This window comes from Neoarius graeffei, chromosome 6, assembly GCF_027579695.1.
Source record: "Neoarius graeffei isolate fNeoGra1 chromosome 6, fNeoGra1.pri, whole genome shotgun sequence".
In the NCBI taxonomy this organism is placed as follows: domain Eukaryota; kingdom Metazoa; phylum Chordata; class Actinopteri; order Siluriformes; family Ariidae; genus Neoarius; species Neoarius graeffei.
In genome coordinates, this window is record NC_083574.1 from 69780828 (window position 1) to 69794281 (window position 13454).

General features: G+C 41.5%; 1 protein-coding gene across 1 annotated transcript in view; it reads right to left on the reverse strand.

Annotated features, from left to right (window-relative positions):
- Positions 1–12772, reverse strand: part of rasgrf1 (Ras protein specific guanine nucleotide releasing factor 1) — a 706856-nt gene extending 694084 nt beyond the window's left edge. The window contains exon 1 of the mRNA XM_060924009.1: positions 12497–12772. Within this exon, the coding sequence (XP_060779992.1) occupies positions 12497–12772 (276 nt within the window). The remainder of the gene's footprint in view (positions 1–12496) is intronic.
- Positions 12773–13454: the final 682 nt, after the last annotated feature.

Below are 13454 nucleotides of genomic sequence, written 5' to 3' on the forward strand. Positions count from 1 at the left end.
AGCAATCACTGTACATGAGGGCTCAGTGACGCACAAAGCGGCAGCAGAAAAAAAAAATCAAATCTCATCACTATACACTTTTGTGATTAAAATCATTTGGCTTTGTCCGTCTGGTGGGGGACAACATCGGCAGCCAATGAGATCACTTATAATGAATCGGAAAATTCTGGGATGTCTGACATTTTCTTTCGATATTTTTTATTGGACGGTTTGAACATGTGATCTTGACATAGCCAACAGATTACAGTTTGTTTACATCATACCACACGGACAGATCAACACAAACACTGGAAAAAAAGACCACTTGTTTAACACAAATATCAATCAATCAATATGTAAATGGATCTGTTATTTGCTCTCCTATGTATCTAGTTACTTGTGGGTAGGAAATTTAACGTATCGGTATAAATCTAAGTGTATCGGATTTTAACTAAAGCGACAAAGCGTATCGGCAGGCAGAGCAAGCGTATCGGGCCCCGATACGCTAAAACGCTTTGGGGATATATCCTATCACTCCTTTAATCAAACTTTAGAGATTTTTTTTTCTCTCCTCAGGCTCATGTCTGAAGCAGGTGGGTTATACAGGAAATTCACAAGGTTATACTAAAGTCGAGTTTAGGAAAGTCTATTAGTGGCATTACAAAGACAGAGGGTTCGTATTCTCAAAACAATTACTTCTGATCAATATGTTTGGCAAAAACATGAGCAAACACAAAAAAGATGAATGTAACAGGCAGCTGGGATCAATGTCACTTAACACAAAACACACTTTTCAGCAGTTTCACAATGAACTGTGTGCCACTGTACTGACGTGATTTCAGCCAAGGAAAGCGATGCTCAATCCCTGCTCCTTCTCACAGCATGCGCGTGCATGCATGCACGCACGCACGCGTGCGCGCGCACACACACACACACACACACACACACACAGCACCTTCCCCTGCCTCACTCTCCATTCACAAACTGATGCTTGACCACACCCCCACTGCCACAGTGAAAAAGAGCCATATACTGTCTTGCTCAATGAAATAAACTGCACAGTATGATAGTGAATCAAGAGGTTGTTCACCAGAAGTGGTGCAATATAGGTGTATAATCTAATTACACACATTTTCACTCAGCGGTCTTCACCATCGCAATGATAAAAAAAGGACCTTCTATGTAAACCATCACATGCACAGGAATAACATTTACATTGTGAAATCTATACATAATTTGTTATGACTAATGAATATTGACTAGAATACACTCAATGAAAAACAGACTTCAACAAGATGAGTGACCAGGCTCAAGTTAGTATCAGAAAGATGCTTGGGCTAATTGCGGCATGTTATTCACTAATTACAATATTTACGATAGGGAGAAACATACTAACCAGTATTTGATATGTAGGATCCATTGGTTCGGTCATATTTTCTGTCACAACTTGAGTACTGAACTTGCAATGCGAAAGTTGTGATTAGCGCCTCGTCTCGTGGCAAAATGACATAACTGGGTCAGTGCCTGGTCAATGAAAACTTGCGCATGTGCACACCAGACTTCCTCTCTCTGCTTGAGTGCGCGAAGTGTGCGATTTCATGCACATTATTTGCTAGGAAATGCCCTCAAAATAAATAACTTCCCAGCCACAGCCTGTTTTTTTTTTTTAGATATTACAGAAATAAACATACATCACAATGACCAAATTTCAGAGGCAACTAAATTTCACCAATTTTATGAACTCAAAAGGGTGCCTTGCTTTAAAGTCAAAGAAAACCCAAAAATAAATGCTGTTTGCTGATCACGGCATATGCTCTGATGTGCCCCACCGCATGTTTAAATTAAAAATAAAATAATTTATCCAGGGCAGCACGGTGGTGTAGTGGTTAGCGCTGTTGCCTCACAGCAAGAAGGTCCTGGGTTCGAGCCCCGGGGCCGGCGAGGGCCTTTCTGTGTGGAGTTTGCATATTCTCCCCGTGTCCGCGTGGGTTTCCTCCGGGTGCTCCGGTTTCCCCCACAGTCCAAAGACATGCAGGTTAGGTTAACTGGTGACTCTAAATTGACCGTAGGTGTGAATGTGAGTGTGAATGGTTGTCTGTGTCTATGTGTCAGCCCTGTGATGACCTGGCGACTTGTCCAGGGTGTACCCCGCCTTTCGCCCGTAGTCAGCTGGGATAGGCTCCAGCTTGCCTGCGACCCTGTAGAAGGATAAAGCGGCTAGAGATAATGAGATGAGATGAGATAATTTATCCATTTTAAAAGTTATGATATTGTTAAAAAATAGGCTTACCAAGGTGCCGCCATTTGCACTGAAACTAGATGTAACTGGTTCACAAGAATGCCGTTTCCCATAGCAACACAGAGCCATTAAATAAAGGCTTCAAATTCTCAAAAAAATCCCCAGGCGCCACCACTCTGTATGCGCGCGCACGTGTGTGTGTGTGTGTGTGTGTGTGTGTGTATATTTTTCAAGGCTTCAGATGGGCTAAATGCAGAGAAATACATTACAGCACTGTGAAATTCTATGTGATAAAGGCTTCTAATTCTAAAATTCTAATCAGAAATGTTTGGTAACTGGCTAGAGATAATGAGATGAGATGAGAATGAGATTTTTATGAAGTTTAAATCTCACTTGGTTAGATAATGCATATGCAGTACTGAGACAGGGACTAGTTTAAAAAAAAAAAAATCCCACTGTCATAGCAACACCATTTGTCATCTAAAGACTGCTTTTCTCAATTAATATAAATAAACAAAAGCATTCTGGGTCACCTGAAAACAGTTTAGTAAACAGGGCTATGTGGTGAAATATTTATAATTCACATTATTACACAAATAATTCACAAATATTTATAATTCACATTCACATCATATATTTCACATTGCTACTGCTGTCTCCAATGTTGATGCCTCCTACTGCCTCTCTCTTGTATTACATTCTACCAGGAATATGCACTCTTACATTAGAATGTTTCTGTTGTTGGTTCAATGAATGATGCTATGAATGTAAAAATCTACTCTGATCATTTTTCATAATCAACAATTTGTTACGCTGACCAACTGTTGCAGCGCTAATTCATTCAGTCAATTGCAGTAACCACTTAATTATATTCAGGGTTGTGGTGGATCCAGAGCCCATCCCTAGACCAGTGGATGCAAAGCAAGAATATACCATGGGTGGGAAGCCAGTCCATTTCAGAGATAATATATAAAGCCGCAATAAAACTACAAGATTTAAGATATTCAAGAGGTGTTTTTCTCAGCCTGTTCATATACAGTAAGGTCGAAATACCATTTCTAAGACCTGTGGTGCAACATAAGTCAAAATACAAGACAAAGAATTGAAGACAAAGAGCTATAAATCAGTCAACTGCATAATCACACATGCTCAGCAATTCTTGGAGCTTCCTTCACCTGGGAATCGCTCACTGCTGCTGAAGACAGCCTCACACTGATGACCTCAATGTTTCCATGAGACATCTGTAGATTGCTATGGATAGTCACATTGCATAGCCTAAAAGACTGCACTTATTGCAGACAATCTACTCTGTGTTCATTCCATATTCAGTTCTTCACTTGGATCCTGTAGACCTGAAGTTAAAAACTACTGAAATCAAAAATGACTCGGATGCTCATACTGAGAATCCTTTCAACACACTGAGTACTGTTTGACTTTATAGTAGTGGTGCACAATATATCGGCCGCAGATATATCATCGGCCGATATGGTCATTTTTTACACATCGGTATCGTTCCGATGTCAAAATAGGGCCGATGTGAACAGGCCGATAACCATTCCTGAGTATTTGACGTGTATGTAGGCTTAAGGCCAATTTATGCTGACAACCCAGTCCTCGCAGATAGCGTCACAGATAGCGTCTGCGTAGCCCCCCCACCTTCGCAGACGCTCTGCGCGCACCTCCCAAAAATTGTGACCACCGCAGAAGCCTCGCAGACAGTGTCGCAGACAAGAGGGCTCTGATTGGTCCACTCTACATCCGCTGTACACGCACTTCCACTTCCCCGGTTTGTTTTGTTTTCACGACCACCATTTTTAAAAACACGAGCGAAGATGGAGCAGCACGAAGAGCGGTTGACCGAGGAAGTGAGGAAGTACGTACATCTATACGACTCCAGTTCTAGTCATTATAAGTAACCGGAGGATAAACACTCCACTAACCACACCCACCAACTACTCCTAGCGATTTCGCGACTTCGCGCCCCCTTGCGTTGTGGCGGTGAATAACATCGCGCACGCCTATTACTCCCCGCTCAACGATAAATTACAACTGTCTGCGAAAAGCTGTCTGCGAAAGCCTTGTCACAAGAGCATGCAGAGGCCTTTAGGGCACTTAGATGTGAGTGTGGGGGCGGGGATGTTTGTTTTTGAACGAGCGCATTTACACGTCACATACTCAAGGCGCCAAAAACAGTCAAAAAGTCAGTTTGACTTTGATGAGGGAGCAACGATGTCGTCTGTCTGGGCGTTCTTCAAAGTGTCTGAAGAGGATCCTCGCTATGCTGTATGCAATGAGTGTGAGGGCCGGGTGATGCGAGGGGGAGTTTGTGTCAAATCGTTCAATACAACCAATTTGATAACCCACTTAAAAAACAAGCATCCCAAAGCCTACAAAGAATATGAGAAACTAGCTAATGCTAACAAGCAGTGGAAGAAAGCTGCTGCTAACGCTACGGCAGCTGCACCAGTCGGCCCCATAGATCAAGCGCTGGAAAAGACCAAGAAATTCCACAAGAACCACCCGAAACAACAGGCATTGACCATGGCAATAACAAAGATGATCGCTGTTGATGACCAACCATTTTCAGTAGTGGAAGACGAAGGATTCAGCAACATGCTTGAGGTCGCTGAGCCCCGCTATGACAAGCCAAGTTGTCGTTACTTTGCGGATGTCGCCCTGCCTGCCTTACATGATATCGTAGCCACCCATGTCCACAAGTTACTCGACAGCGATGTCAATGACTTCAGTTTTACAATGGACATCTGGAGTTCCGACCTCAATCAAACAAGCATGTCGAGTCTCACGGCTCAGTGGATCAATGAAAACTTCGAGATGAAGAGAGCCTTGTTACATGCCCAAGAATTCCCCAGCTTGCATACAGGTAGGTGTGTTATTACCTTGTTTCAACGTTATAATTGTGTACGACTGCTTATGTTAGCTGCTAGCAAACAGAGGATGGTAATCTGCTTACCAGTTACTACTAGAGTAGCTCAGCTAGACACGACCCAAACGATACAAACAACCCTTGTGTTTAATTAAACAGGTTTTTTTAATCTTTTATTCCAGGTACCGCCATAGCCGGTGCGTTTGACAGCATGCTTACTGAATGGAGAATCCAGAAAGAAAATGTGCACGTCGTGCTTCGAGACAACGCACGCAACATGGTGAAGGCGATGGAGGAGTGTGGTGTTAAAAGCGTAGGCTGTATGGCTCATCTGGGGCAGTTAGCAATGCACGATGCGGTACTAAGCCAGCGAAGCGTCGTTGACTCTGACTATAGCGAGAAAATTAATTGGACATTTCAAAAGCTCCCCCCTTGCTACCTCTCGGCTGAGAGACACCCAGAGAGAGATGGGAATGAAGACCAAGAGGCTACAACAGGACGTCCCGACGCACTGGAATAGCACATTCCTGATGATGACATCTGTCCTGGAACAGAAGCACGCACTGGTCATGTACGATTCTGACCACGGACTGCCTGTATCTCTCGACACAAACCAGTGGAGTCTCATTAAGAAAATGACCAGACTCCTGGCACCGTTTGAAGAATCGACAAGAGCGATTAACTCACATACAGCTACAGCTGCTGATGTGATCCCGTCTGTTGTGACACTCAAGCGTTTTCTGAACAAGACAGCCGAAACCGACAGTGGGGTGAAAACAACCAAGTCTGCACTGCTTGAAGCCGTGAACAAGAGATTTGAAACCACTTTTTCCAAGCAAATCTACTACTTGGCAACAATCCTGGACCCCAGGTATAAAGATCGCTACTTTGACACAGATCTCAAGCAAGTGGCGAAAAACAAGCTAGAGAAAGAAGAAGTGGACAAGATGAAGCATCAGTGACGACCAGCGCCAGTGCCACAGATGGGCCTACACCAAAGGCAGAAGATGCCGAGCTAGAAGGTGAACCACAAAAAAAGAGGATGTGTACGCCAAGTGAAGGGCATTCGTTCCTGGACATGTTCAATGAAATTCTGGAGGAAAAGGAGCAGGATGAACAGGCAACAGGTCCAACGTGTTTGCAGGTAGGCTAGGTTACTATTTGAATCAGAATCTTTTAATAGTCTTTTATTCAAATGAAGTATTTCATATTTCTTTGTGCGATCAGATCATTTATCGATGGTCAAATCTAATGAAGAATTGCAGTCCATAGTTATTATTGAACTTTTAGGATTGCTGGTGCACGCCACGGCTAACATGGGTGCATCTCATTGGGCTCTTTGCACATAAAATTGTAAAGCAGTATAAACATTTCTGGTTACAGACCGCAGTAGTCACAGCTGTGTCTCAAATCGCGCACTTCTGTCAGTGCACTGCAATGTAGTGCACAGTGTGCACTGAGAACTTACTGTGCATTTTCCACGTTCAGTGTTGTCCCAAATGGATCACTGCTTTATAACACTTGGCGGAGGTGACGGACGTAACCATCGTTTAAATCGCCAACTCAAACAAACATTTAGATTGATGACTGTAGTTTCGCTGTGGTTGTCAGTGTGAATGTACTATGCACTGAAACAGTGAAGTGTTCAAGTGTGCGATTTGAGACACGGAGTCACGTTGAAATGTTAGCAGCTAATGTAATGTTAAATGAACGATTAGATGGTTACCATTAAAGTCAGCGGTTTTGTTTGACTATCACTGACAGACTTGTCAGCTAACTTTCAAATGCAAGTTTGTGTGAGTTTTCGTTTATGGTGATTATTATGCAGCCAGTGTAACGAAGTAAGTGAACCATATTGAAAATTGTGTTATGTGCAGCCTGTCTAGTCTAAAATTCAGTGATAGGTCTGTAATGGGTCTACTGGGCTGGCCAGTGATTGGGTAGGTGAATGAACAGTTATTTTATTTAATTTGGTGTCATGAATACAAATGTTGAATAATAATTTCCTGATGATTTGCCAGAGATGTATATTCATACACTTGTCTATATTTCTTTTAGGTGCATGGTTACCTGAGGGAGTCCACCATCCCCCGAAACATGAGCCCACTGCAGTACTGGCAAAGCAACATGAGCCGCTTCCCTGCCCTCGCCCCAGTGGCACGCAAGTACCTGTCTGCTCCATGTACTAGCGTGGATAGTGAACATCTCTTCTCTGCTGCTTCAAATGTTATCAGTGAAAAGAGAAATAGGATCGGTACAGAGAGAGCAGAAATGCTCCTGTTTGTTAAGCACAACATTTGTCTGCTTTCAAAGCCCGGAAAGGCCAAGGTTTAGGCTTAACTCTAAAGTACATGGCAGTTTTAAAAAGTACTTATGTACTTACAGTTCACAAGACTGCAAAAACCAGTGTCTGTTCAGTCCTGTTTGTTCTGGCTCCATTTTCACATTTTACCTTTTCCAATTCAGTACTTAGTTACTGTACTTACAGTTCAGAAGACTGCAAAAAATAGTGTCTGTTCAGTGCAGTTTGTTCTGGCTCCATTTTCACATTTTACCTTTTTTATTCTTTTGGCTATGGCCATTTAAGGCCTACTACTGTACTTTAGTTATGAACTGGTGTACAATGTATCAGTAATTTCTGAAAATAAATAATTAAAAATGTGTTTTGGAAAATAACTGCTCTTTGTTTGACTATCGAAAACGTGTTTTCTGTACAGAGATATCGACATCGGTAAATATCGGTATCGGCCATAACAGCAGTGTTAATATCGGTTATCGGTATCGGCTACAATTTTCACATCGGTGCATCACTACTTTATCCTCCTAAGACCCAAGCTGGTTTTTTTACAGGCATTTTTTATTTCTTTTTGCTATTTGGGCTTATTAGAACCTGATTAGAATAAAAACTAAGCATCATCTTTGATAAGATGTACTTTTTGAGAAAAAGTATGTCCACATATGTGGATTCTTGTTCTGAATTTCTAAAAAGTGCTGTCCACGTATGTGGACGCTAGGCCCTAGGAGGTTAAAGTATACAGTTGTTAACAAGTGATGACTCACTTGAACTTCCCACTGTCACCCAGAAGAGGACAGGTTCCCTAGTTTCTAACAAGTACCCCTTTCTCACAGTGAAAATATATTTAGGGCCCGAGCACCGAGGTGGAGGCCTATGGCCTGCACCATAGGTGCAAAGCCCTATTGTTTACAGCATGTTTTTTCTTATTATTATTATTATTATTATTATTATTATTATTTATTATTATTAGGGCCTGAGCACCTAGGTGCAGGCCTGCACCTTCGGTGCAAAGCCCTATTGTTTTCAGCATGTTGTTTCTTCTTATTTATTTATTTTTCTCCATGGAAGAACTTGTTTTTGAGGTACTTGTGATGCTCGAAAACTCACGAATTTTGGCACACTGATCAAATGTGCATAAAATAAAGTTACACTGAGCAAGGGACTCCCGTGCGGTTCAGTTTGACATTATTGTCAGTCCGTTAGATAAACATTTAATTTTATTAAAATCGAAAATTAATATTTAGAGCCTGTGGGCTACAAAAATAATAGTCATTAAAGTAGCCGGCTGGACTTAATTGTGTAGCCGGCGCTTGTGGAAAGCCCTGCATTCCGCGCAGAATATAGAATTGAATCAGCTCTACGCATGCACCGTGTGGCACAAAAAAAATGGCAGCCACCATGAAGGAAGGAGATCCGGAGTTTTCAAACATTTGCTTAAGTGTGAAATCACAAAATGGTATTCTAGCGAACAACAAAGTAGTAAAGATTCAGAAAAACAAATCATTCAGTGATCATTTTAATAGTGTAATTTCATCCGAACTAGGCCTAACGGTCGATTTAGAACTACAAAAAGTCCGTGTGTCGGACATTTTAAGTACCTTTGTAAAAGTTTTGCAAATGTTGCAGTCAGCATTTAAAATGCTAACTTAAAGTTTTTGTCCAAGTTTCAGTTGATTAAACTGCGTCATTTTATTAAATGTGTCTGCTTTTGTCATAAAAAATTACTGAAAGAAAAAGCAAACACAGCATTGCGATTTCTTATCTATCCATATATATATATATATATATATATATATATATATATATATATATATATATATATATAAAAAATCCCTCCCTCCCGACTTAAAAATTTTTTTGCTCACCCGGTGGACAGGAAACAGATTTTTTTTAAGGATGGCCTGATGTAGCTCAACCCGTGCCATGCTGCTTTTTGCCAACAATGGACTTGTTCCCTCATGAATTGTGTGTCATGTCCGGTCTCGTGTGGTTCACACTCCGTAGCATTCCATTAAAACAGTCAGGTGGGAATACACAATCTCTGTTACTTTTCCATTATGGAAGACTGAGTGGGAACGAAAATTTATCATCTATTCCATGTTGTTTTTACCTCATACAAAAACAGATTTTGTATCTATCAAAGGATGCCTTCCTCGTGTTTTTTCTTTGCTACTGTTGCCTCTGCACGTTTCTCCAGAAAATCAGAAAATCATAATAAGCAGCTCTATAATTTGCGATGGTGAAGCTCCCCCAGAAAATTTTGAAATGTACATGCCTTCTGGTGGCTTCTCAGCTAATAAAATTACTAACCATTTCCCTGTAAAATACTTGCAAAATATGTATAAATTCCCTTCCAGATGTGTGTGTGCTTGGCTTTCCCAGTTACCCTCTGAGGTATTATGCTGCCTGGCTATGTAACGTAATTACATGGTGTAACATAACTACATAGACTACGGTATGGTCACGTGGTCTGGCTCAGACAATCAGAGCGTGAGGATCGATCAGCAAATATGGTGTCGCTTCCAGTCATGCTAGACTCGAATTGAAGACAATTTTGTGGTAAAATAATTGGATTTGCAGCAAATTATGGGCAGTGGACATGATATTAAAAAAAAAACAAAAAAAAAAACGCTTGAACATTGAAAGGCAAGTTTTTATTTTCTTCTGGCATCGAGTAGCTGGTACAGACCATCTATGTAGGCGGAGAAAACCGCCAGTCACCAGCACTTGTGGACATCTCTGCCGCTGGCATGCTTATTAGCAGCAGCTGCTCATGATCTGAGAATCTGGCCAGACAGGCCGACATGAATGACAAAGCCTCAAACTAAATTACCTCGAGAGGCTCTCACACTTGGCTTATGCTATAGGGTAGTTGAGAATTTTTGGACTAATCCCGTAATCTGCAGTTGAGAGTTTAAAAAAAAAGAAGAAAATGAGTAAAAATCACCCCATATTAAACTGTTGGTGACTCAAACGTGATAATTAGCATTTCAATGGTATTTAAAATGCATGGCCTTATGAATCCACCCTATGGACCACTGTTAGGGATCTAAATCTAAATATTCATTGTTAAAAGCATTACCTACATAAAATTGATTGAAATAAATTAAATAAAATGGTTTTTAAGGATTTAAAGGGTTAGTGGTTTATAAGGTCTATGTGACAACCAGTGGCGGCTCCAGAGATTTTTCCTTAGAGTGGCAAAGGAGGGGCATAGGTTCCAGGAAGGGGGCATAGGTTGTCAATGCAGCAGTTTATGCAAATCGTAGAAATAATTTTTACTTACGCTCAAGAAAGACTCACAATCAAGCCATCTTGCCAAATATGTATTGAGCTATTGTACCATCAAGGAAAACGGATTCAACCATCTTTTCTGAAAGTATATTCCCAAGCAATGAATGGAACTATTCTGCCCTAGCGATGTATCAAAAAATAGACAGATAGCGAACGGTTTAGATTGTGGATCTTTACTGAAGGCTTCAAACTTAGACAGATGTGTTCATCCTCGATTTCCGTAAAACTAAAAGAAACAAATTAAGTATATTACTAAACTGAATAGCACACTGGGTGAAACCATTTCAAAATTCCAGGGGTAGGGTGGGGTGTGAAATAACGTAAATAACGGTAGGTATAGATGAGATGAGGGCTTAGTATGTCTGTAGATAGATAACTGAATTTCAAAAAAGTGTGTTTTAATCAATCAATCAATCAACCTTTATTTCAGACAAGAGTGGTCCATAGATACAGAACTACATAAAAAGACATACAAACATATTATAGATTTAGTAAAAAATAAAAGTCATAGACATCCATGAAAAACTCAAGTCGTCACATACAATACAGACTGCATCTCCAATGGTTCCACAATGTGGAAGTAAATCTAACTGCACTCATTGCAGGATTCACTAAGGCTACAATTATACCATTGCTAGACGCTGTTAACCTACACATACATCTGTACATAAGATTCCTGAGTACAGCAGGACATGTGGGGACATCAACTTGCACAAAAAGATAACTAGCACTACTCCATCTGGGCACTTTTAATAACAGCCTCATTCCATCATTATATGCCACATAGAGCTTATGGATGCTACTACTCATATCTCCTCCACAGATGGGCAGTGTACATCGGCATACAAAATGCTTTAAAAAGTGCTACTTTAACATAGGATGAACACATTCCAAATTTTCTTATAAGCATATTAGCTTGAGCATATATCATTCGATACTGTCTATAGATATCACAATCATCAGTTATGTAATGGCCCAGATACTTAGCCTCACTGCATATGCTAATAAATAAATATTTTTAAAATAGGGGGCAAGACATATTTTTACAGTGGCAACTGCCACCTTTTGCCACCCCTTAAAACCGCGCCTGGTGACAACACTTAAGTTCAGAGGCCGATGGCAGTAATCAGTCATTAAATATTTGAATGTTCATATTAGGAACAAAATATCTGACAGCAGGCAAAACGTTAGCGAGAAAGCGGTAATTCTGACCGAAATTCTAATCACTCTTAAACCACAATATCAAAGACCTTTGGAAGAAACGGTTGCCAGGGTATGCTGCTATTAATAACAGCCCGGGAATAAAATTACCCCGTCAAACACGCACTGATTCGACGCTACTTTGCCGCATGATGGCGACTCTTAGATTCATCAATTGCCTTCCTCAGCATCATTCTCTCTTGGTGGGGTGGGGAGCAAGCCTACACTTGGACGTTTTGGTCAGGATAATTAATCCAATAAAATGATTTTTGAGACAGGGTGATCGTTTTATGCGTAGATAATTAATTTCTGAGCCACTGTACCACTATGCTACTTATTATGTAATCGACCCATTACATAGTGCAGTGCAATATAGCCCCCCTCCTACCCCATCACACAACCAGACGTGGCATTTAGATTTAACTACACATACCCGAGACATACTTATCATTTCGTTTGCGTTTGTTCAGATAAAAATGGCTTCTAAAAGGGGTCGTTTAGAAATCAAACTGGCGCTTTTTGCCTGACCCACTATGGAACTAGAAGTGTTATTGCAAAGTAGTGGACACACAGACAGCGCAACATGTCCTCTTTTCAGTCCTACCTGTTTTTCTAAACACTCCTTGGCGGAGAGCGACGGCTTGGGTGAGAGCGAGCGGTCACACACGCAGCCCTCCAACAGGTACAATCCCGAGGGCCGCGAGCTCGATTCATTCTCGAAATAAAACAGCATGTTTTGCAGCAGCGCAAACCACTTGGAGTGCCATTTCGTGTTGTCCGAGCTCTTCTTACTTAAGCAGCCCCGCCTCGTGCCGTCCTTTTTTGCCAAAAGACCCAGGTAGGTGATATGGCCATCATTGAGTCGCATTCCCTTCTGCATTTTCGCCCACGAAATACCGGAGCTCGGTTTACATTTTATTCTTCGAGCGAGAAATCCCCACGATTAAGAAGCGATAAGCCGCAGTCCGTTTGGTGGCGTCACTAAGGGATAAAGGACAGCGAAGCACGAAAAACCCAAGAAAACCGAGTGTATTATCATCCTAGCCGTGAGCGCTGTTTAAACTGATGCGAAGGCGCGTACGAGCTCCTCAGTAAGGTGAGAGCCAGGTCGTTGATTAAAGAAAGGTTACCGATGCTCGAACGTGAAATTCTCCAGAAAGCACCGCGCGCCCGAGGGATAACCGAAGATTGACGAAAGTGTCACGTGATTCCCTGCGTTTCAGAACCTTCGAACGAAAATGTCGCAGTTGTGCACTATTTCACATCTATGAAGATTTTCTGTTCGTCAGGTGATTGAAAACTTTGATCTCTAAGGGGCTTCATCACTGTTTCATCAGAGAAGGAAATTAAAAAGCCTCACGCAAGCTTGTCTGGTCTGCCTGACAAAAGCAGCTCGATGCCCTTCCGAACCATATTACACTGCAATCAAGCAATCAGTTTCTGTGTTCTTTCATTATTATCTCTAGCCGCTTTATCCTGTTCTACAGGGTCACAGCCTATCCCAGCTGACTACGGGCGAAAAGCGGGGTACATCCTGGACAAGTCGCCAGGTCATCACAGGG